The sequence below is a fragment of the Scleropages formosus genome, chromosome 20 (assembly GCF_900964775.1).
Source record: "Scleropages formosus chromosome 20, fSclFor1.1, whole genome shotgun sequence".
NCBI classification, from domain to species: domain Eukaryota; kingdom Metazoa; phylum Chordata; class Actinopteri; order Osteoglossiformes; family Osteoglossidae; genus Scleropages; species Scleropages formosus.
The window spans coordinates 11,206,611-11,231,809 of record NC_041825.1 but is presented as its reverse complement, the minus strand read 5'-3'; the positions used below and the strand labels follow the sequence as shown (position 1 = coordinate 11,231,809).

At 44.1% G+C, this 25,199-nt stretch overlaps 3 protein-coding genes across 3 annotated transcripts; 2 read left to right on the top strand and 1 right to left on the bottom strand.

Moving 5' to 3' along the window:
• Nucleotides 1-1,751: 1,751 nt before the first annotated feature.
• Nucleotides 1,752-14,809, top strand: tmc5 (transmembrane channel like 5). Its single transcript, XM_018739159.2, has 21 exons — nucleotides 1,752-1,955; nucleotides 2,692-2,906; nucleotides 3,056-3,145; nucleotides 5,815-5,931; nucleotides 6,170-6,272; nucleotides 6,768-6,849; nucleotides 8,464-8,718; nucleotides 9,048-9,184; nucleotides 9,332-9,476; nucleotides 9,579-9,731; nucleotides 9,870-10,036; nucleotides 11,101-11,179; nucleotides 11,377-11,474; nucleotides 11,571-11,666; nucleotides 11,801-11,876; nucleotides 12,559-12,692; nucleotides 12,783-12,953; nucleotides 13,126-13,204; nucleotides 13,405-13,506; nucleotides 13,812-13,875; nucleotides 14,119-14,809. The coding sequence occupies exons 1-21, from the start codon at nucleotides 1,882-1,884 to the stop codon at nucleotides 14,214-14,216; spliced, it is 2,535 nt and encodes an 844-aa protein (XP_018594675.1). The 5' UTR covers nucleotides 1,752-1,881; the 3' UTR covers nucleotides 14,217-14,809.
• Nucleotides 14,810-17,771: 2,962 nt separating this feature from the next.
• Nucleotides 17,772-20,469, top strand: mettl26 (methyltransferase like 26). Its single transcript, XM_018739277.2, has 6 exons — nucleotides 17,772-18,183; nucleotides 18,741-18,903; nucleotides 19,524-19,583; nucleotides 19,683-19,750; nucleotides 19,853-19,931; nucleotides 20,025-20,469. The coding sequence occupies exons 1-6, from the start codon at nucleotides 17,990-17,992 to the stop codon at nucleotides 20,079-20,081; spliced, it is 621 nt and encodes a 206-aa protein (XP_018594793.1). The 5' UTR covers nucleotides 17,772-17,989; the 3' UTR covers nucleotides 20,082-20,469.
• A 592-nt stretch (nucleotides 20,470-21,061) lies between these two features.
• On the bottom strand, nucleotides 21,062-24,147 carry wfikkn1 (WAP, follistatin/kazal, immunoglobulin, kunitz and netrin domain containing 1). The gene is made up of 2 exons (XM_029246968.1): nucleotides 23,887-24,147; nucleotides 21,062-22,617 (listed from the first exon to the last, which is right to left on the bottom strand). The coding sequence occupies exons 1-2, from the start codon at nucleotides 24,145-24,147 to the stop codon at nucleotides 21,082-21,084; spliced, it is 1,797 nt and encodes a 598-aa protein (XP_029102801.1). The 3' UTR covers nucleotides 21,062-21,081.
• Between the last annotated feature and the right edge of the window lie 1,052 nt (nucleotides 24,148-25,199).

Here is a 25,199-nt window from a genome sequence, read left to right as displayed (position 1 = left end):
ATCAGGATAATATCTATGGTAGAGTGAGCTGACATTTCAACAGTCTGCCAAAATTACCCACTGTAGCTTCCTAGCAACTCCGATTAACCATTAATATTTTTACAGTTTCCTGGACATGCACACACCGTTCTTCATTAAATCCGTTTTAACAATACGATATTGAAATTAAGTGTTCAGGGCTGTATAGTTATCAATTCTCAGTCGAGCAAACGTTAACATTCGCTCACTTCAGTTGCCGTTACAGTTCAATTAAAATTTTAGCTTGACTGACGTTGTATTGTGCTACAAAAATGCAAGGAACACGTTACTGCAGAATAATAAGAAGGCAGCTTTGCGTTGTCATGCGTTGCACTTTACTGTGATTTTACGCACCACGCTGGGTCCGAGCAACAATACATCATAGATCGTTTAGAAACTTAGTTTACAAACGCTCAGAATTTATAAGCGTTGTGTTCGCAAACATTTGTTCACCATGAAACCCGCATTACTTTTTCCTAGCTGTGCGTCTTTCTATACATTTTTACTTAGGCCCCATCCATTTCACATTGTCTGCTCCTCAGCCCTTCTGATTCTATTGGAAATTGTGAATAAAAAAAAAAAAATTAGCAGACGCATATCATATCAAATATTAAAAAGTGACCACTATTTAAGTGGTTCTATAAGATATATTATCACTATGTTTTAATCATTTGTACTTACTGTCCAAAATGCTGCGGATCATATGGACCTTATCTACAGTCCTTGCGAACATCTGAAATCTTGTCCTGTAATGTGATGTCAGGCAAATATTATTTTAAGACTACATTAAATTAATTTTTTTTTTTCCGAACCGCTTGTCCCATACGGGGTCGCGGGGAACCGAAGCCTACCCGGGAACACAGGGCGTAAGGCCGGAGGAGAAGGGGACACACCCAGAACGGGACATCAGTCTGTCACACAAGTGGGACTTGAACCCTAGACCCACCGGAGAGTAGGACCTGGTCCAACCCGCTGCACCACCGCACCCCCCTGAATTAAATTAAATTAAATTAAATTAAGGTCCTATATATATTTATACAAATGCATGTACATGCTACTTTGGTGGTTCCCAAATGTTGATTCTACTTATTAAGAACCAATTTTAAGTTACTGATTACAGGTTAGTGAACCCGTAGACAATGTGTGTGGAAAAACCATACTTCCAAAGCATTTGTGAAAAATTATAGAAATCCACATATTAAACTCTCATTTTTTAAGTTATTCAGTATTTTTTAAATGGGCCCATGGGTGGATAGTGTTTGCATTAATAATTTTTTCACCTTTGCAAGTTGTGCCTTCCCTGGGACTATAATGCGAACAATTTCTTAAAACAATGTCAGTGTGCCACATGAATGTTTTACTGTTGAGTGGATGCCTTCTGTATTCTGTTGTCTTTAACAGTGCCGGCGCACGGGGAAACCATATACTCCCTCTGAATAAGTAATGACGTCTGCTCACGGACGAATTTGGCATCGCGTTACCCTGCGTATTCAAGGGGCATGATAACTGTGAGGTGTTTAGAGGATGGACGGGGAGGCATACCTTGTTTGCATGCAGTGTCATGTGTCAGACCAACCCAGCGAAATCAAAGGAAATGCCTTCAGGCGTAAAAGCTTCCTTGTTTTTCCACTGGCAGCTGGTCCTGTAGAAAAGCCTAAGCTCACTTAACTGGTATCCAGAGAGCTCTCATGTACTTTGACCATGGCTCTGTTTTTGGCTGCCCTGCAGAAGGGCTCTGCCTGACGGTCCCAGGACACATGGCTCTCTGAGGGGAGTGTGAACTGGAGCCCACGAACCATACGCACGGTGAAACACGCCAGAAGAAAGGGAAAGGGAAGGACCGGGCTGAAGGAGGACTTCATCATGTCAGATTTCAGCCGGGAGGGCATCTATAACCCTGCCTACCATGACACTGAAACTCTGGAGTTCCACAGGAGGTTTGTCTCCATCTTCCATTTCTATTATAAAACCTTTATTTGTCAATTTCATGTGCAGTTCCATCTTGCCTGACTTGAAAGCTTCCTCGAATACTGTCCATGTGCTCTTGTTACGCTAAATGTGTCTTATTATCGACCGGCTGAGTCCTCACAAATTCTTTGCAAAAACTGAGCTCAGTAATAGGAAATTGAGGATCTGACATGAGCTGCATAAGCTACAAAAAGTGGAGTGATTTGAGAAAATTTACAGACAACCACTCATATTACTTCATTACTCGGCAGCAACAAATAAAGCTCCGATCAGTGTTACGCGATAGATTTAAATGTCTTTTCTTCCACGCATCATAGGCATCTTTTGAGAAATGCAGTCACTAGAATTCAATATTCTTCTGTATGTGAACGACATTTGCAACATTTCCACCGCTTCCAAAAGTTATTTTGATTAGGTTCAACTCTTATAAGAGAAGCAAATTTCTTATTCTTTCATATTTTTCTCGTATCTGACTGAGAAGTGTTTGCCTGACATGGAAGAAAATGTGAATGAAAAAATAAAAAAGATTAAAATTCTGTACATGGCCAGAATTACTGATCATTAGTTCGATCTGTAGCGCAGTTACTTATTGTGTATAGTATCTTATACTGTATAGTGTGGAAATAGTATGTTATACTATTGTAAAATAGTATGGCTTGGGTGTTGAGCTGTGTTGTCATTCACTTCCTTATCTGTCCCTTACAGTCCCACCAGAAGGAGTCATCACTACAATCCCTATGATTCATACCAGGAGCCCAGCGAAAGGGTTGCACTGGACCTCATGCCCCCTGAAATGCTGCCGCCTTATGAGGATGACCATGAAATGACCAGGGGCCAGGGGAGCTGGAGGGCCACAAATGGCATGGCTATGAGGCCCCTGTTCCCTCAGAATGGGAATGACGGGTGGCGGTACGACCAGGGTATGTGGGCAACTTCTTTTATTGATACCAATTTTTTTTTTTTTAAATCCTAACTTGCCATTGTAAAAGCTGATTGAAGTGAGACTAATTCAAGGCGGAGGGTTATAACAGCAACAGCTGTCACTTAAGGTCTCTGTCTTTTCCTAAAGAGTCTGTTAGCGGTCAGTTCCAGATGAGCTCAGCAGCGAATTCCAGGACGTTTTTCAGCGAGCAGTGCCCTTCTGGATCTTTACCAATGGGTGAGACTTATCCTAAATACTACCTACCGACCTACCTTTCTGATTATAGAAAGCAGACGTTTATTCCTCTGAAGTCCTGGGTGCAGCTGCAGTGGCATCACGGGGGGGTGCGGGGGGGTGACACCAAAATGACTGTCTATAAAACTTTTGTGCAGTGTTTCAGCAGAAATGTATTATTTTTTCTAAAAATATCCCTGTAGTTAGTTATAACAACAAAAACATTTTTCGTAATAAAGCCCAGCTCACATGCATCAATATACCTGCAAGGCTAAAACTCTGTGCTTATTTACTTTTTCATCTACAAGTGCTCTTGTTTTCCTTGCTGCTGTTTTCATAGTCGCTGATTTGGTCAAATTTTCTGGTGTTTTACCTACAATACTGTGGTAATTAGTATTTGTGAACCTATATCAATAACCTTAAAATAAACATAATTTCGATGTAGGTCTGAGACGTTTTTTACTTCAAATTCTAATGTTTTCTTAGCGAATTTTAACTTAAACTATCTATATAAATGCAAATACATTTAGGCTGTTCGTATGATATTGTAATTTAAAGGTGTAATTTTAATTTTGCTAGTTGTTTATGTCACTACTGTTGCCGTTACATTCGATGATATACGGGAATTACGATTTACGAGTAACATTAGTGCAAAAAACAGTACTAAGGATTCTGTACGGTCTGGGATGGAAGGAGGTCCATGGGGGGGGTGACACTATGAGTTACCGCACTGGCTGATACCAATTTTAATGACGCCACTAATATATCTGCTACTATACACTAGTAAACCAATTTGAATTTTGGACATGTTATTAGCCAACTACAATTAACATGCACCTGCTGCATTTTGCTGCACAACCTGTCCTGGGTGGTTTTAGGATCAGGTGAAACAAAGGCACAAAAGGCAACCTGGGAGAAATCAGGAGCATTGAATATAATGCTATCAACATGACTGGTGCCTGGTCTGCAAAGGCAACCGGCTCTTGAGTTTTTTCTTGGCTTAAGAAGTAAGTTAGAGAACTAAATATGTTCGAGAAAAAGAAGGGAGATCACACTTGTGCCAAGTTAAATGCTTTTGTGTTCGAGTCAAAATCAAAATGTTTCCCAAAATCTACCAGCAAACCTTTATTGAAATATGAGGGAAATACACAATTTAATAGTTAAAATGGCATATTCTCCTCTTTACACGGCACTGAGTTAAAAATTACTTTTGCCTAGTTTGAAGAGTATTTCCTTTACAATGTCAGCTTCTCTCCAGTGGAATGAGGAAATATTGTTGAAAGAAACTGTGCTCCTCAATTCTTCCTTGAAATTTGCACCTACTGATCAGAGCTCAGTAAATACATGTATGCCTCTTTTTAGAGAAATGGTTTTTTTACAGTTAAAGTATATTATAAATACCTCTAGCATATACAGTAAAAACGTGTTTTGAATTAAATGTTGTGCAGTTTTCATAGAAATGTGTCTAGTTAGCTGTATTCACGGATAAACAGCATCTAGATTGCGAACATGTAGGGTTCACAGTCAAAATATCAAAATGTAATTCAAGGACAAGCAAGGCAATATAAAGTGACAGAGAGGGCTCTGTTTAAAATTACTGTATGCAATCGTGATAGTGATCTGGTGAAGGTAGATAAAAAGTAATTCAAAGATAATAAAAAGAAATTTTTGGTGAAACTGAAACAGCCGATGAAAAAAACTTGCGGACTCTAGACCTAAAACATTAACCTAACCCCAGAACAAGGAAGAGCCTTCAATTCCCCAACTAAAGGCAAATAAGCAAATGGGTTCTGACCTTTTGCTTCACTGGGTAACATAAACATATCCTGTCCAGTGACACAGGCTGGTCCCACTGAACCCTGGAAGCTGTAGCAGAAACATCTTACCTTGACTGCATGGACATTGACCTGAATAATGCATTGTTTACAGCAATCATAAGCGTGGTACGTTAGGACAATTAGAGAAACTAAAGTGTTAATAATGTTAGTTTGTGAAGAGAGTATAAAATAAACAACTGACATTCTAAAGTTTTAGAAAATACACTTATTGGAATGTTGTATAATCTGCACGACCTGGCAGTGTGATTTAAATATAAATTATTTTTAACTGTTTTCAGTAAAAGAACAAATGTCAGTGATGACCTCTAAATTGTTTCTGGCACCACACTGTTTGTTCAAGCATGTAGTTACCATAGGGACAGGTAAACAGACAGGGACAGACAGGAGTGGCGTTAACTCACTGAGGCTTTGAGGATAAGATGGCGACTTATTAAATAATCGAACATTTAAAAATACCATTTTTAGAAGTGAAATGAATTCTCTTCTCATTCATTATTTTGTGATTTTTTTTTTTAACCTAATGATCAGATTCTGGTTTAGTCTCGGGCCATTTCCTGTGCTTGAAACAGTATAATGTTCGAGGTAAATCATTATAGGGAAAAGTAGACTTCTGACTTTTTTGAATCCAAGCAGCCTGCAGGTACAAATTACAAATCTAGTGATACTAGTAAATATTTGGAATTCCTTCTGGAGTTTTAAAAATAATTATGAATCAATGTAGTATAGGAACTTTTAGCATGTCTATTTAAACCTGTTTCCATCACTGCAAAATTTTCGTTCTACAATTTGAATTACTAAACGTGTCGGCCATACGCACGTGTCCTGTTCAATCAGGTAATGCATCAATGCGGCGGAGAGGAACGCTCAGTCCAAGCCTGCTTCCAGGTGGAGGATCGGCTTTGGGAAAACTTGGCTTGACTGAGGAGGACATCATAGAGGAGATTGAAAATGGTGAGTCTTCTGAGGGCCGGAACTGGTCAAGTGAGAAGAGTTTATGGAATAAAATAGTGCGGAGGATGAAGAACGTTGGTTTTTAAAGTGAGAAGCTGTTTCTAATTATCTACAAGTGGTGAACAGGATGCTTTGTCTTCAAGGCCCTCTTCCTTTGTCCTCACTGGTACTCATGAGATAACAGATTCACACATGGAGCGTTTAATATAGTCCTATATGGATGGTGTCATTTCAACAGAAGAAGAGAATCTAGTGAAAGAACTAGTGGCCATGTCAACTAGGGAACGAATTCAAGCCATCCGAAGCCTTCCGGTGTGCTTTGAAGACAAGAAAAACATCAGGTTGGGCATAATTCCATTGTTGTTCATTGACTGGATTGTGCGGTTTTTTTGTTGTTCCTACGTGTGTGATCATTTTTAAACCGGTTAAAAGCAAATCAGAAAGGCTGAGTCATCAAATAAGTATTATATAATGTTCTCATGAAAAGTGTGCTGTCTTTATTAAGCATACATATAGTTGAAATCAAAGTTTATCATGAGCAGAGAATGATGTGTCTGATGATAAAGCAGGAGGTGTAGTGGTTAGAGCTCTAGCTTTTGGACTTGGGGGGGGGGGTCACACGTTCAAGTCCACCTTTCTGCTGTAGTGCTCTTGAGCAAGGAACTTACCCTGTATTCATACAGTAAAAATTACCCATCTGTGTAAATTACTGAAAGTAGCTTAACATTGTGAGTTGCTCTGGAGAAAGGTGTGAGATGAATGAATGACCGTAAAAGGTTGCTCGTTTAATGATATATCAAGCGCTAACGGTGCGAGTAACTCATTGTACGTCTTAGGAATCATGTGCTGGCAACCAAGTCATCCAAGAGGCGCTGTAAACTCACCTGCTGTGCAGACTGCACTGAGAAGGTCTCTTTGGTAAGGCTGAAAGCTCTTCCTTTCAAATGAAGCCTATACAGTTATTCATTCACTTATATTATATTGATAACTTTGGTTGTCACCCCAGCCCCATGCGACCATCCAGATACACAAACACACACACACACACAGTCTGAAGCTGCTGGTCCTAAGCTGGGTCGCGGTGAACCAGAGCCTAACCCAGCAACACAGGGCACCAGGCTGGAGGGGGAGGGCAAACACCCAGGACGGGACGCCAGTCCATTGCAAGGCACCCCAGGCAGGACTTGAACCCCAGACCCACCAGAGAGTGGGACCCAACCAAACCCACTGCGCCACCACACCCCCACCATCCAGATAGTAATGAATTATTTGCAAATACTGCGTGCTTTATGTTGATACCCTGAGATGCTATGGGAATCAAACTGATTTCTCAGCTGTGAAAAACAATCAGCTGAGGACAACTTCTACCAGTGAGTTGGATTCTGTGTTCTGTGATTTTAAGATGTGACAATAAAACACATTTCATATTTATTTTATAATGGTTTCATAGATTTTTTGTTTACACACACACACACACACACACACACACACACACACACACACACACACACACACACACACACATTTTCAGAACCGCTTGTCCCTTACGGGGTCACGGGGAACCGGAGCCTACCCGGCAACACAGGGTGTAAGGCCGGAGGGGGAAGGGGACACACCCAGGACGGGACGCCAGTCCGCCGCAAGGCACCCCAAGCGGGACTTGAACCCCAGACCCACCGGAGAGCAGGACTGCGGTCCAACCCACTGCGCCACCGCACCCCCTGGATTTTTTGTTTATTTTATCTTAATTGTTTTGTGCACAGGTCAATTTTCCTTTAATTGAGGCATTGTACTTAATCTAAGATATCATTACTATCTTGAAGTCTGAAAAGCACTACTAGCAAAAATAATAATAATAATAATAATAGTAGAGTGGTACAATGGTGCAGTGGGAAGCGCTGGTGCCTCAAAGGACCTGAACTATGGCTTTGCATGTGAGTGTGAATCCAGCTCAGTCTGTGTGGAGTTTTGTCTGCGTGGGTTTCCTCAACGTGGCACAAAACTGGTAAATTGATGGCTCTAAATTGTCCGAATGGTTACTCTGTGTGTGTGTGTGTGTGTGTGTGTGTGTGTGTGTGTGTGTGTGTGTGTGTGTGTGTGTGTGTGTGTGGGGGTGGACTGCAATGGGCTGGCTGGCATTCCACCCAGGGTGTACTATTATCCAGCTCAGGACAAGAGGTTATTGAAACTGAAAAGATGAATAATAATAATAGTAATAATAATAATAATAATAATGTAAAATGGGGCACGGTGGGTTTCACCAGGTCCTGCTCTCTGGCAGGTATGGGGTTCAAGTCCCGCTCGGGGTGCCTTGTGACGGGCTGGCATCCCGTCCTGGATGTGTCCCCTCCCCCTCCAGCCTTGCGCCCTGTGCAGCCGGGTTAGGCTCCGGCTCGCTGCGACCCCACATGGTTTCAGACAATGTGTGTGTGGTTTTCATAGCATCCAGTGCTCTGCAGATGTGCAGACAATACCAGTGTTTTTTTGTGCCGTGCGGAGCGCACTATCTGAGTGACACGACTGGCCTCTCAGTCCCTGCGCAGGTGTGGTGCTGCTATGGAAGCCGTCAGGCAGACAATGCAGCTCTGGCAGAGCATCATGAAGGAAATCGGGGGCAGGTTCGGCACCAGCGTCCTCTCCTACTTCAGTTTCCTCAAGTGGCTGCTCATGTTCAACATCTTCTCCTTCCTGGTCAATTTTGGCTTCATTACGATTCCCCAGCTGGTTCAGGGCTCAAATATTACAAACTGTCAGGGATTCAAGGGCCTGGAACTGATCACTGGAGCTGTAAGTTTGATCTTCTTTAATTATATTCATTTTTGCAGCCTGCAGCCATTACATTCCTTTGCCATATTTTGTAATTTATCAAATGCAACAGTAAACCTTTCTAACAGAGGAAGAAAATGCTGAAATAAAAATGTCTTCATTATGTTGCCGTACTCTCTATGATAAAAACCCTAACCCTACTGTGTTTGGAAATGAGCTGTTTTTATTTGAAGAGGAAGCTAATTTTAACTAAGAAATATATTTTTAACGTCTGACTGGATTACGGATTCGTGTTTCTAATGGTTACTATTAGTAAACCAATAAAGATATTATGTAACTGCTCTCTGCAGGGACATTTTCGTCAGACAGTAATGTATTATGGTGCCTACAGTGGTTCTGAAGTAAACTCACGGTACAACATGCAACTGGCCTACTTCTTCACCATTGCAGCATACCTGGTGCTTTGTGCAGTGTCTCTCATCTACAGGTTAGTATATTGGGCTTGGCACCAGTTAGGAAAGTCATCGGGAGGAATCGTTGGAAATTGTAATGGCTTTCATGTTTTTAAGATGAATCCTGGCTTCAGTCTAAAACCAGCGTAATCTTTTTCTGTTACCCTTTCCCCTTCTTGAAGCATGGCTAGCTCTTTCCGGAGGAACTTTGTGCTCTCGGACGCGGCCTCCGTCAGCGCTTGGCGTCTTTTGTGCAGTTGGGACTTCAACGTTGTCAACGAGAAAGCTGTGCGCCAGAGGAGGAGCAATCTCCGCATCCAGCTCAAGGTGCACTGCTGTTTTTTGTTTTTAGCCTTTGCAGCCTGTGGCTTTGCTGTACATCTTCGTTTCTTAATTTAATATATATTTCACTCTCATTTCTTTCTGCAGGAGTCTCTTTCTGAAAACACACAAAGGAAGTTACTGTCCATGTCAGAGAGAATGAAAAAACTTGGGGGCCACTTGTGCGCATGGGTCCTTTCCATAGGGCTGGCAGCCTCTTCCTGCGTCGCCATCTACTACTTGTGTCAGTACAGCCTCGGAGTACGTAACTTTGAGTTATAGCGCCAGAAGGCACATATTAACTCAGCATTTTATGTTATTAATTCCACATATCGAAGAGTTTACATCGAAGGCTTCTTGGCTGGCTTGTTTCACCGGGTGTTTTATTCCCTTCGTCAGATCTTGAAATCAAGCAACCTTGACAGTCTAGTGGATGAAGCTTCAGCTCTGCTTCTGCCTTTTGTGGTGTCTCTCTTAAACCTGGTCATTCCGCTGCTGTGCTCGCTGCTCACCCAGATGGAGCACTACTCTAACCCCCGCACTCAGATCTATGTCATCATCCTCAGGTTTGGAATAGGTCTTTCCATCTGTACACCTCCTCTGCTCTGCTGGTGGTTTGCAATATACAGTAATTGTGAAAAACACAACTCTGGAATGTATTTGCAGAACGGTGAGCAAATCTCAGCCAAATACAGAGGCTCGAGACCTGTTGAAGATCACAGATCCCTGAATTTTAAGGATTGAGGAAATTTCACCTGAGTGGCCAAACATAAATATTGATTGGCTTCATAGTACATTTAGCTGAAGCTTTACTCCAAAGCAACTTGCAATGTTAAGGACTCAATTTTTACATGCTTACAATCATTTACCCATTTACACAGCTGGGTAATTTTACTGGAGCAATTTAGGGTAAGCACTTTGCTCAAGGGTACTACAGCTGGAGGTGGACATCAGACCTTTGCCCTTTGGGTCCAAAGGCAGTAGCTCTAACCACTAAACTACCAGTTGTCCCCTGAAAAAAAACAGAGACTCTGGAATATGCTATGAGAAATATCTGTGATGGTGGGTAAAGCGATTTTAGCATATAATGACTGCATAGGAAAAAACTAAAATGTAGGTTGTTTTTCTTGGGTAAAGAAAAGGGACATGAAGAAAACTGGCATGTGGTCTTTAATCTGGACAGACACTCAGATACACATTTACAGGACACTACTGTCTTGTGCAAATAGCAGAAAGACTTGCACCATTAAATATCTGACAAACTACAGAACATACACACACTTTCAGAACCACTTGTCCCATACAGGGGCGCAGGGAACCAGAGCCTACCCGGTAACACAGGGCGTAAGGCCGGAGGGGGGACACCCAGGATGGGACGCCAGTCCATCACAAGGCACCCCCAGCAGGACTTGAACCCCAGACCCACTGGAAAGCAGGACTGTGGTCCAACCCACTGCACCACCACACCACTACAGAACATCTGACTCAGAAAACCAGTTTCTAATACATTTGCAATCATCTGCTCTGTATGAGAAATGCTTTCTGTATGGCTGCAGCTGTCGACCTCTCTGAGACGGGACGCAAGGCCTTTGTGCTTCTTTAATTTTTCCTTGTTGACTTTTTACTTCAGAAATGTGCTCCTGAAGATGTCAATTTTAGGGATCCTGTGCTACCACTGGATGAACAATGTGGCACAAAGCAATTTAACAGTAAGCTCTCGCCCCACGATACGGTCATATTTTTGCGTTTTATTACAATTATTGTGTTTTATTACCAATGTATATCTAATGACTGTAGGAGTTGTCTATATTTATTCCTTTTAGGGTTCTGTCATATTTGTAGTGTATAAGTGTACACAGTTTGTTCACATGTGAATGTATCTATCATGACTACTTAACTGTTACAGTGCTGGGAAAATTTGGTTGGACAAGAGCTGTACAGGCTGGTGATTGTCGACTTCTTCTTCTTAATGATTGGCTCTTTCTTTGGAGAGTTTCTGCGCAGGTTCGTTTCAACCACGTTCAACCGTGTTTCGGCAACCTGCGCTCAGTCATTTTGTCTGTCTGCTAAATTCTGCTTCTTCTCCATTTGTTGTCTCAGAGTCATAGGGACGAAGTTAATACCAAAACTTGGAGTTCCAGAATTTGACGTTGCGAGGAATGTTCTGGATTTGATCTTTGCACAGACCCTGGCATGGTATTTCAACTTGTTTTTATACCTGAAGGAGCCATATTTTATTTTCCTGTCCAGGACCAATGCACAGCTTATTATAATTTAACACTGTGAATCTCGTATGTCCCCTTCACATTTATCTTTTTGTCTCACAACAGGATTGGCATATACTTTTCTCCGTTGCTACCAATTATGCAGATGATAAAGTTTTTTCTCCTGTTTTATGTGAAGAAGGTAAGGCAGAAACACAACCTTAACTCCTGTGACTATAAATTCTGAGTTGAAATTTGTATTTACTTATTTAGCAGACACTTTCCTCCAAAGCAGCTTACAATAACTTAGCCATTTGTACAGCTGGATAATTTTACTGGAGCAGTTGAGGGTAAGTAAGGTGAATAAGGTGCGTGGGCCAATAACACTATATAGAGTTCCATGGAAGTCGCTTTGGAGAAAAGCGTCTGCTAAATAAATGTAAGTACCTTACTCAAGGGTACTACAGCCAGAGGGTGTATTCAACCCTGCGACCTTCAGGTCCAAAAGCAGCAGCTGTAACCAATACACTACCAGTGTGACATATGCAAAAGTCTTCATAAAGGGGCTGTGTGGTGAAAAGACTGTATCAGACCTCTTCCCCACCCCATACTCATGTTACCCTGTAAAGAAAACAACTGGAAAAACCACTCAGGGATAGGACCTTTGTACCTGTGTTCGGTGCGAGATTCTTTTGAAACTACTTTTAACCATTATCGAACTGGGATTTAGTTTATTTTATTGTTTTAACAAACTTAGGAGTTAATCATATTGCCTTGAGTGCACCTAAAAACAATAAGGATTCTCGACAGCACAGCTTTACCTGTGGACTCTATTTGTCAAGGTGTGTAAGGTCTTTTCTTTCTTCTCATTATAACTTGCCCAGATTAGTCTCAGCCAGAACTGCCAGCCCCCTCGACGATCTGGGAGAGCTGCTCAGATGCAGACCTTCTTCATCGCACTCCTCTTCATCCCTTCCTTTGTAGGGGCCCTGTCCATGGTGGCATACACTGTGTGGTGGTAAGAAATCCAGAGTAAGCAGAGTCTCAACATGTTTTTTAAAAAGTCAGTTTAAACCTGCTTGGTTTTGTTCTGTCTGACTCTCCGCAGTTTGAAACCCTCAGATATCTGTGGGCCCTTCCAAGGTCTCAATACCACCTATGAGGCAGTATCCATCTGGATGGAGAGTGTTGATAGATTACAGTTCAACTGGGTTATTTGGATCTACGACAAGATGATAACAAGTGAACTGTTCTTCTTCCTCCTCAGTCTCATAATCCTGTAAGCTCCTCTTTTTCATCTGCCTCCTACAGTGCTCGGTACTCATTTTAGATACTTTTACCCATTTAGGCACCCGTGATACGTACATTTGTCAACAAGCATCCGTGTAAAGTGTTGTGCGAGGCAGTTCTTTAAAATGTTCTATTGATTCTGGCTGCTGTTTCACCTTCAGTGTGCTGATATACTTCTTCTGGCAAATCACCCAAGGACGTAAATTGCTGATTACCCTTCTCAAAGAGCAGATAGTAAATGTAAGTAGCTGTTTTAACGTTTCAGCTGTTCAGTTCGGTCATTTCACAAATTATTGCACATAGTACAAACCAAGCTAAACTAATACTGGTGTGTATTACTGTGTTTTCCTCCCATCAGTCCCTAGCATGGTATTTAGTTCTCTTTGTACTTCATCATTAATTTTTTTCTGCCCTTTTATACAATTTTGTCACTACATCAGGAAGGAAAGGACAAGGTGTTTCTGTTGAACAAACTCAAGAACCTGCAGAATGCAAATAATTCACAAGTTTTGCATCAGCTGGAGAATGCACAGCAGCCCAAGGTTTGAACATTTACCCTGTAAGATGTCACGGCATTAAATTCACATAAAGAAGACTGAACGCAATCTTTAAGTGCACTAAGTTCATTGCAGCATGTGGTATATCACATATTTTCAAATTGTTCATAATAGTTGCAATAAACTTCATCATAAAGATGGACAGAAAAGGTAAGAGAGGTATATTAAGACCACGGATTTGGCTAAGTGCCCTAGGAACGAGGCAACATTAACATCAGACCATCAGTGTCCTCTAGTCATTAATAAGATATATTAAATATTCATGTTTGCCCTAATTTTTCTCCCTGCAGATTTTGACTAACCTTTCTCAGAACTTTGATGGAAGAGTAAAGCGTGAACCAGATTACCCCACTGGTGAGTTTTTTGTTCTTTAAATGTTTAACTGTTACAAATATTGAGAGTATTCCATTCTGAGGTAGAATGATATTTGCTCCATCTTTGTAGATAACAGACAAGAAGAAGCAGGAGGTTGAAAATGTTTTTGCCTTTGTTCACATTTTAGCATGTCATTGTCTTTAACCCGTACTGCTGCATTTATAGAATCATGTGCATAAGTATGTCATGAAGATATCTGTGTCCTTTTTTAACCATATCAAGGTCCACTTGGATTTCAAGAGGATATTCCATCTCATTCCTCCAGTGCCCTGGTGCAGGCAATGCTTGCTAGGCGGCAGGCTGAAGAAGAAGGATACTGAAAACACCAGAATATTTCAGGTGCTGTTTACAAATAATAAAACCGGACAAAATCTCTACGGCTGAATATTTTACTACCGCTAAATGCTTAATTCTAGATCACCTGCGATCTAAAGAAGTTTTAGCATATCTAACTCCAGATCGACTGTCTCATGGATTCTATTTCAGAACCCAAAGACACTCGCTATTGTTCTCAGGATTAAGCCTGAAATAAAAAATATCTTAATATGAAAATGTTCTCTTATTTTTTATTAAATGATGGAAAATAAGAGTGCTTTGGAAGGACGATATTATTTAAAAATGATAATACATTCCAGACTTTTGAAATGTTTGGTTTAGTACAACGGCATTATTGTAGATACAGACTTCCTACTGAAAGTACAACTGGAAAAAAAAAAATCATCTGCTCATAATGATAAGTTTTCTTTTTCAAACTAAAACTGTGAATAAACCATGTAAAAATATTGTAAATAATAGATTATAGCTCTTTACTATATCAAAAGTGTCATTGTTATGTACACTCCCTTGTGTTTTATGTTTTAACAACCATTCCAGAACACACTGAGATGAACTAATGAAGGAACATTTTCAATAAACCCCAATGAGCCAATGAGTTTGATCTGATCACTGTGCCATGGTTTTTCTTCCGCTGTACCGGGATTGTGTAAGGCCTCTGTGAAATTAACCTACATGTTGGCTTATCTTCAGAATCCTCAGTACATTTCAATATGTGATAGTTTTTCTGGTGTTTGACCATCATTCCCAGACAACGTTACCTCCAGAAAAGGTTCACTTACATGGCTCATTAATGCTGGTGCTTCTTTCTACAATGAATTGACAGAGAGACAGTGTGTTCCACTGATGTATGGCTGAGTGACCCATTGTAAGTAAGTGTATCTAGCAGTGTAAGTCACCACGGTGAATAAGGTGTGTGGGCTGGTAACACTACATTTTGAGTTTGTTGGAAGCTGCTTTGGAGAAAAGAATCTGCTAAATAAATGTAAATGTAAATGAATAGGGTTGCAAGCAGTGTAACAGGCGGGCTGAATCCCACTGTAAAACTTTCTGCTGCTGCATCCTTGATTCAGGTGCTTACCTTGAATTGATACAGCAAGAACACCCTGCTGTATAAGTGGGTAAACTATTTTAAAGTTGGCAAAATATTTACTTAAGTAAACATTTAACACATTAAACACATGATGATGCAAAATAAAGAAAACAATAAAATGAGCAACTTTTTTCTTCTTCTTCTGGTACTTTCAGGCTATATTTTTGTACATTTTTGCTAATACTCTAAGATAAACTTCTGGCCACCCTCTGCTTAGACCAAAATAATTCATCATTGGCTCAGTTTAGCGATGCAGTCATGCACATAATTAAAACAACACATTTACGTTAATGGGAAAGGGATCGTGTATTAAAATCCTGCGCCGATCAGCTGGCTGGCTTGTCCACATCCATCTTTAAGGAGTCACTGTCTCAGTCCGTGGTCCCTATGTGCTTCAAAAAATCTGTCATTGTTCCTGTGCCTAGAAACAATAAGCCCTCTTGCCTAAATGACTATAGACCCGTGGCACTTACATCGCTAGTTATGAAGGTCTTTGAGAGGCTTATCAGAAACACTATCTGCTCATCCATCCCTAATAATATCGATCCACTACAGTTTGCCTATCGCTCCAATAGATCTACCGAGGATGCCGTCTGCCACATCTTGCACACCACTCTCACTCACACTGACAGCAACAGGGAGAATTATGTGAGGCTACTGTTTATAGATTATAGCTCTGCCTGTAACACTATAGACCCCCATAGACTGGCCACCAAGCTCAGGGACCTCGGACTAAATGCCCCCCTCTGTGAATGGGTCCGGGACTTTCTTTTGGGCAGACCCCAGGTCGTGAGAGTGGGCCAGGCCACGTCCAACATCATCACTATGAGTACAGGAGTGCCACAGGGTTGTGTTTTGAGTCCTCTGCTTTACTCTCTATACATATGACTGTGTGTCCTCCCATAGAATCACTTCTATCGTCAAGTTTGCAGATGATATAGTGGTGTTGGGCCTCATCTCCAACAACAATGAGGCAGCCTACCTTGAGGAGGTGGAGAAATTGACATCATGGTGCCAATTGAACTCTCTCTCCCTGAATATCAGCAAAACTAAGGAGCTGATTGTAGACTTCAGGAGGAGGCAGCAGCGGACCTACACCCCACTCAAGATCAGCGGGACACCAGTAGCGAGAGTAAGCAGTTTCAAATACCTTGGAGTGCACATATCCGAGGATCTGACCTGGACTCATCACACTCAAGCACAGGTGAAAAAAGCCAGGCAACGGCTGTACCACCTGAGACAGCTGAGGAAATTTAGGATCTCCCCAGCGATCCTGAAAGCTTTCTGTATCGGGGCTATAGAGAGTATACTGACTCAGGGCATCTCAGTGTGGTACGGGAATTGCTCAGCCCAAGACCACAAAGCCCTGCAGAGAGTGGTGCGCTTAGCTGAGCGTATCTCCGGGACTGCTCTTCCCCCGCTGCATGACATCTACACCAAGAGATGCAGAGCGAGGGCTGATAAGATTCTTAATGACCCCAGCCATCCTGCTAATTCACTTTTCCGCCTGCTGCAATCTGGTAGACGCTACCATAGTCTGATGGCCAGAACTGAGAGGCTCAAGAGGAGCTTCTTCCATCAGGCCATCAGACTCCTCAACATGGACACATACTGCACTTTAAGGACTCCGGTGGTATAAGGTTATTCATTCATCAGTGCTGCACATTGCACTTTATTATTGCATATTGCATATTAAATACCTTGCACATTTTTTGTTCTCTAAATCTTAATTTTAGTTTTTTACATTTTAGCTTTAATTCAGTTCCCTGTATTTTTTCTTTAATTATATTCTCTTGTCTTTTTAAAATATTTTTCTCTTTTAAATGTATTGTGTTGTTTGCACAGGGGGGGGCGTGGTGGCGCAGCGGGTTGTCCCAAGTCCTGCTCTCCAGTAGGTCTGGGGTTCGAGTCCCACTTGGGGTGCCTTGCGATGGACTGGTGTCCCATCCTGGGTGTGTCCCCTCCCCCTCCAGCCCTTCGCTCTGTGTTGCCGGGCTAGGCTCCGGCTCCCCGTGACCCCGTATGGGACAAGCGGTTCAGATGATGTGTTTGCACAGTCTACAGAGCTGACTAGATTAACATTTCACTACAGGTTGTATGTGTGTATAGCTGTGTATGTGACAAATAAAATCTTGACTCTTGGGATGGTGGGAAGGTTTTGCCCCATCTCACCGCTGCGATATTATTGCTAAATCTAAAGGCCATTTTAAAAATGATTTTTCTTCACGTTCAACGTTGGGCTTCTTGATCACGTATTACAATTAACGGACCAGTCAAAAAGAAGCTTCATTTTCCATTATACTTTTTTTTTTCTGAAAATCGTCAATATCAGCGTCTCCATACTCTGTCAGTAGTGTATTTGGCTAAAGTATCAGAATTTTTAAAGGTTGGCTTTACCCACATAAACAAAAAACTCAAATTCCCACAAGGCACCTCGACAACACGGCTATTTACGACTTCCTGTATCGTTGACGCAGCAACAAGGACAATAAAAATTAGCAACTCAAGCGAATTCCGTTAGCAGAATACGCTTTGTTCTACGGTTTCTTTTTTCTTTTTTCTTTTTTCGGACCGAACAGCATTACGGATGTGGCTGGACTCTTGAGCGGAGTTGAGCTCTAAGCCTCTAAGCCCTCCCGCTGGGCCGCCGTGAGCGTCGACGGGACGATGCTTTGCGCTGCAGCGGCGGAGAGAAACAAGGAGCCCATCCTCAGTGTGCTCCGCGGCTGCGTGGACGCGTACAGAGCGCTCAGCGCGCTCGAGGTGTCCTCGGGCTCCGGGCAGCATGTGATGCACTTCGCCCAGGCGCTGCGGAACGTTACATGGCAGCCGTCCGACATAGACCAGCGCGCTCTCGACAGGTGAGGGGCACGCTGGGTAAAATGAGCGCGGAACGGAGCCGCAGCCTTGTTGTGCCGCTTTGCCCGCGCAGTGTGTAATTGTATCATTTATACTTACAAGTTACATTACAGCTGTTGTCATGCACGTGACATGTATAATAATCGTCGGGAAAAGAAACGTCTAAGCTATTTATTATTATGTTATCAAATAGTGTTGGTGCGACGTTACTTAGTGGCACCGAACGTCGGTCTGGACCGTCTGCATGAATGATGATTTTTTCTGCTACGTCTTTATTAAGTAATTTTCAGTGTCACACGGCGATTTCACTGCAGTGGATGGATGGTTAAGGTACGCCTCAGGAACGCGCTTGTGAAATTGAGCGAGAGAATGCAGACGGCCCCCGCTCTACGGCGCTGATGTGGGCGAGAGTCAGAGTACCTCGCATAGCGGGGGGAGGGGGGAGGCCTCGGAAAGACCAGAGACAAGGCAGGGCAAGACGAGACATCCGTGGGGGGGGGGGGGTACTTGTACTCATTTTAATTCCCTGTTTGTGCTTACTTTAATTTGTGCGCAACAGTATAGAGGCGTACCGAGGGCTGCTGAAGCTGGAGAATGTGAGACCCCCCATTCAGCTGGATGCCGCCGAGCCCTGGGAGCACTGGGGTGGGATCCAGCCCGAGTCCCAGCACCTCATAGTGAACATCAACATGATACACATTTCCCCCCTGAAGTGCACTGCGGTGAGCGGCTGCTTCCCCCCCGCCCCAATCACCTTTGCGTTATTCATCCGTGACGTTCGCCATCGTATATATGCGTATAATCCAGACAGATTTGTTAGCGTAAACGCTGCAAACGCGATCTGCGGTAAATGTACGTTCGCACTGGCAATGTACGGCTGTATGTGTCACGTTATATGCTTACCTGCCTCAGTAAGTATTTAAGGAAAATGCATATGGTCAGCAACTCGGAATAACATGGAGAGTTAATTACTTTTTTTTTGCAGCGAGAGGCGGTAAAGAGCAGGGATTGTTTTAGAGTGCCGACGTCAGTGTTTTTAAAGGTTTGCCCGGGTCGTTTTTAAGAGCTTGGGTCCACTGCTCGGTCAGGTTGAACGATGCGGTAAAGGTGACCGACTGCCCTCACGCAAAGGGTCCCCTCGTACACGCAGAGCACGGTGTCCTACGGTAGGTGTTGCGCCTGGACAGAGATACCACATAAACTTTTGATGAAATGGAATAGATGAAGGAACTGACATGTTAAAATTTAGTGTGCTTTGACTGTACTTCACAAAAAAAGGTAAAAAATAATTTGACAGTACTTTGAATGCATTTATGCTTGACATGTTTTCCTTGTTTTGTAGGGTTTATTCAAAGCTGCTGGAATTATACTGAAACCTCATGGATTACTTGTGACGTACGGGGTAATGTCCTGCGTTGGTATGCTCTTAAGTGTGTGATTTAGCATGAAGGTAAGCTGGAAAAAGTGACTGCCTTCCTTCCCTCTCGTGTTTTCTGGCCAGCCTTACGCGGTGAACGGACTGATCGCTCCTGAAAGCAACGTCGACTTTGATCGAAGTCTGAAGCTGAGGTAAATAAACTGGAATTTGTAACGCTGTACTTATAAATTATGCTGGCTGTATGAGGGTCTGCTGCGACTTTGGCGGTGGCATCTCATGCTGCGTGTCTCCAGGAACCCAGAGTGGGGCCTGAGGGATATCTCCTTCCTGAGTTCTCTGGCAGAGAAGAACGGCATGTTCCTGGAGAGAGTGGTGAGGAGTGTCAGCATGGCCTTTACCGTCTTGCCAAAATGTGGAGCTGTTTGACTCTGCTGGTGGACACCGTCTTCTGCTTTGATTTTTCAGGTTGACATGCCAGCGAATAACAAGTGCCTCCTCTTCCGGAAGGAAAGTGTTGTCTAGCCAAGCGAAGATGCACTTCTCCAGATTCAAGGCCCATTGCTTGTGTGGTCAACATCTTGTGGCTTCTTTCCTGCAAACTGTCCGTCAGCAAAATGGGAGCATTCCAATGGAGATGGTCAAGCTAGATTTTGATATAAATTAGAAAAGAAATCAAAGATCAATGGTTTTAATAGGGGAGCGACTGTCTGAAGTACGGAGGCCCCAATTTGCCGCAGTGCCTGTGTTTCAGTGACGGGATGGTGGCCCTTGTGTTTTAGCTGTATCCCCCAATCAGCTGCAACCTCTAAAACAGAACAGATAAATCTGCTAACATTCCATTGCAAGATGTATTTTTGTTTTAAGGTAAACTGGGCTACTTAATGTTTAAAGTGCTATGACAAATAAAGTGTAGAAGATACTTAATTCATGTCATTTCATTTATACAAAACTCTTTATTTAGCAAAATAGTATGGTAATAATTTAACTGTACAAGTCGCACTATCATCTGTGCTTAACTTTCTATTTCCTGATCAGCTATGTTGAACCTGAATACATGCATATAAAAAGCATTATAGGAAGACAAAAAATTTCAGGGGAAAAAATATCTGCCTTTTTCACCTAAGTGACTGATTTTTAAAAAAAAAAAAAAAAAAAAACTAGGGAAAAAAATACAGCACTGGGCTTGAATAAATGATAAAATCCAAAACTGTGCATATATACAAACATCATACTTCTACAAATATATTCCACCCTATATCTTCTAAGGTATACAAACTATTATAATGCTCGCTTACCGTCCTAGTCGGACAACCGTCAAATGGTAGACCGAGACGCTAAAAGCTTGTGGATCTTTCCAAATGTGGCTTAACATGGCAACACCATTTGTTATTAATAAATTCCATTCGAACTCACTGAAACATATCAATACCTGAAGGAGAAATGTATAGCCGTTAAGCTATAACTATAGTTAACTGTACTACTAGCAGTGTGTTGGACTTGCATTGCAGACGTTAATGCGAAACTAGTCTTGGAAGCGCTGCAGCAATTCGCAGGTCTTCTTTTCTAGTACTTCGCGGATCTTCTTCAAACGTCTCTCAGTAATGGGGCGAACGTAGCTGTCTGGCTGGATAACAGCCATGCCATCATGCACCTCTCCCATGACCAAAAAGGGACCCTCCTCCATCGTGATGTTAGGGCAGGGGCAGCTCCAGTCCATCTTGGCCAAAGTGACTTCGAGATGATGGGTGTTGAAGAAGGCTAGGCCCATCTTCTCGTCGCGCAGCACCTCCTCCAGCGCAAAGCGAGCGATGCCCGAGTCCAGGTCCTCGATGAGCTCCGTGAGCCGGCCCACAATGGCGAAGTCGCTCCGGCACAGGGCTGGCACAATTTTGCCCTTTACCCTGCAGGTTCTGCACGGTCGGCTTTTGGGCTGGGGGCAGTTGGATTCGCACTCCGCTCTGGTGCGAAAGCTGTTCGCGTTGCCCTGGCACCCGCCGTAAGCAAAGGCTTGGCACTGTTTCATCATTGAGTTGTATGCCCAGCGAGCTTCCCAGGCTTTACAGGGACCCTGCACTGCTGGCAGAGAGCAGATCCCCATGCCCTCGCGCTGGCAGGATGCGCGGCACTCCTCGTAGGTCTCAAATCGGTTCCTGCCGCCTTCGCAGCCCCCATTGGTAAACGCCAGGCAAGTACCACGCTTGTTGTCGTAGTACCAATCCACGTGCCGCTGACCGCATTCCCTCCGGTCTACTTCTGCCAAACAGTCGGCAGGAGAGAAGGGCCGTCCCATGGGCACGCTCGTTTCGAAATCATCCGAGAGGTCGTCGTCGGCGCGTCGGATAACCGACAGCGGATAATCAGCACGCAGGATCCCAGCTGAGTTACGAGCAGTACAAGTATAGACGCCAGTGTCCCTCGCCTGCGCGTTGTATATGACCAGCTGTCCGATGTTGGTGATGACCAAATTCCCGTACATTTGATCGGGCCTCATAATAAGACTTTCACGACGGTCTGTCTGCTTCTCCCAAGTGATGTCCGGCCTTGGTACCCCAATGACATCGCAGTGAAAGCTGACCGTGCCTCCCAAGTACACAGACTGGTGGCTGGGGTTGCTGTAGAGCGTAGGCGGAAGTGGGTCTTCTTGGGATGATGTGGGTGTTGGGTGTGCAGTCGTATCCAGGGGCAGGGGGCTCGTGTATGGCCAGGACAGGTGATAGCGGCAGGTGACCACGGTCAGGGTGACTCCCCGAATACATGCCTCGGCATCCATGTAACAACGGTTGAAGTAAGTGAGCCCGTCGGAGGCGCATGTGAAACTGGGCTCCTTCTCACAGCGGTCCTGGCACTTACACACCGGTTGGCCCTCCCACACGTCACAGGTGGCGCCCTGCTGGCTGCACACGAAGCCATGGCAGCTGGCAAGACTGCTCCTTCGGCCCGCAATCTGCCCTCCGCCCTGGCCCTCACCCTGTGAGCCGGGACTGTCGGGGAACCGCGCAGCCACACAGCTTCGCAGCCCGCACACATTGGTGCAGCACTTTTCAAATCCTGCGCAGTCCTGCTCGGCGAAGAAAGATGGACAATCAACAAGCGTAACAATCTCTGCCGCTGTTGCTTAGGAACTGTTCAGAGGAAATTTTTTTTCAAAGTTAAACTAAACCAATGCACTGGCTTCTCATGGTACGAACAACCGAGTGACACATTTTTAAAGATGATACTTTTTTTAAAGCTTATTTTTACTCGCTTTCTTCACTCACCTTTTTCTATTATTTATTTGTAGAAAAGCAAACAACCTGTGCTGACCCCGCGAGCCGGCAGAAATCAGTAAAACGCACCGAAACAGGATAGTAGCGAGAACTGAACGTCAGCTCACTTACAGTTTTTACATCTCCTACCTGGTGTTCCTAAGTGGTGGTGATCAATAATAAGAGGGCAGATGTTGCTCATGTTGATGAATCTCTCAACCGGCATGGAATCGGAGTTTAAGGAGATTATTTTTCAGTCGTTTTACGTAAATTAGCTTTAAGTGGGCTAGCATGGTGGCACAGTGAGTAGCGCTGCTGTCTCACAGCGCCTAGGTGGTGCGAGAGGATGTGGGTTTGATCCCCGCTCAGTCTGTGTGGAGTTGGCATGTTCTCCCCATGTCTGCATGGGTTTCCTCCGGGTGCTCTGGTTTCCTCCCACAATCCAAAGACATGCTCTTCAGGTTCCCCCATAGTGTGTGAGTGACACACAGAGTGTGTTCCACTGATGTATAGATGAGTGACCCATAGTAAGTAGTGTATCTAGCAGTGTAGGTCTTTGGGTGCTCTGGTTTCCTCCCACAGTCCAGACATACTTTTCAGGTTCACCCATAGCGTGTGAGTGATGGAGTGAGTGTGTTCCACTGGTGTATGGATGAGTGACCCAGTGTAAGTAGTGTATTTAGCAGTGTAAGTCACCTTGGTGAATAAGGTATGTGGGCGGAAAAGTATCTGCTACGTAAAAAAAAACGTAAAATGAAATCTAGCTCAGAATTTTTTTTTTTTTGCTATATCCGGGACTTTGGCAGAAACTGAAATAATCTGAGGAAATGAAGCTTTCACTGATTATGACCTAGAGTAAAGTGATTTAAGAGATTACAAAGAGTTGCAGTTCCAGTTGTGTTTCTAATGCAGGAGCCAGCGTGTGTTCACAGAACTGTTTCGAGAGGTGTCAAAACTATGCTATGGCTGGAGTAACGACAATAAGTAAAAAAAGGTGCTGTTTGTATATTAAAAGAGAGAGACAGACTGCGACAGCACGTAGAGAAGGAACATCGCGCACAATTTCAGAGCCCCTCACTGACCTGGTCGGTGAGACACTCTCTCTCGCAGGTGCTCTGCGCGTCCACCCACAGGTTCGCGTTCAGCTCGTTCGGACACACGCCCGGGTGCTGCTGCTGCGGCTGCTGCTGCTGCGGCTGCGGCTCGCTATTGGCCGCGGGGAGGCTCGCGCCCGGCGCAGGCTGCGGCAGCACGCACACGACGTAAACCCAGAGCAGAAGAAAGGGGCGCCCGAGCTTCTGGAGCGCGAGCCCTGCCGCTCTGGAGATGCGAGCCCGGCTCATCGCGAAGCCCCCCGCCGCAGCGCAGCCAATGTCATAACTGCAGCTGTGGCGACACATAAAACGGCTCTTCGAACACAGTCAACTTACAGCCGACCTGTGTGCACTTCGACAGCACTATTCCAAGTTAACTCGGAATGGAAAACGTCGTCAGTTTTCTGCTCTCTCTCTCGCCCCCCTCCGCTCCGTCTTCGTCAACTTCAACGGACGACTCGGCTCCTCTCGCTGCAGAGCGCGGTGCGACAAGGAGAATTGTTTGGCAATTAAGAGCAATTATTAACGTGCAAACAACAACAACAACAAAAAAAAAAAAAGTAATAAATCCAGGCGGTACGAGTGAGGGCGCGCACGCAGCGCGAGGACAGCGCGCTCGCGAGGGGGACAAATGGCGAAGCCAGGGGGGCGAGCTCGGGGCCGGGTGTCCGCGCGCGGCGGAAAGGGCAGCCCTTTGACCGGGACTCTTCCATTAACTGGACAACTGGACAAACACGCAGCAAACATCAAAGCCGCCCCACAGTCACTGCTTCTCTAATATCGCTGGGAAAACTGTCCTTTTGTCTCCAATAACTGCGCATCTGCGTTCCCTACTGAGGCGAGGAGGGAAAAGCAAAATTAAGCTGAGATTGAATCAAGCAAAACGGACACAAGCAACTTAAATATGTAACTAACAAGTATGGTTTGGTTTTAACAACTCCACACTTTATCTCATTTCTCTCTCTCTCTGACATGGAGGTGCTTGAAATTTAGCGGACTAAACGTGGCCCACAAGAAACGAACAGGAGCGCCATCCGTTTGTCCAAGTCCAGACTTTGGGTGGCTCATTCACACAGCGCTCTGACATGCCACGGTCAGGTGGGAAGGCGTAAAGCGTGAAATGTTCAATGGCGTGGGACAAGGCTTTGTGCAGCCCTTTGTCCGCTTTCCTTTTGAAGGCGCGCTGACCTTTCAGACCCCCGACTGACTCCTGACCTGTAGCCATTGAGGAGCCCGAGGCCTCGCCGGGCCTGGACGCGCAGCGGATAGCGAGACGAGGGGGCCCGCGGCGACCCCGGCTT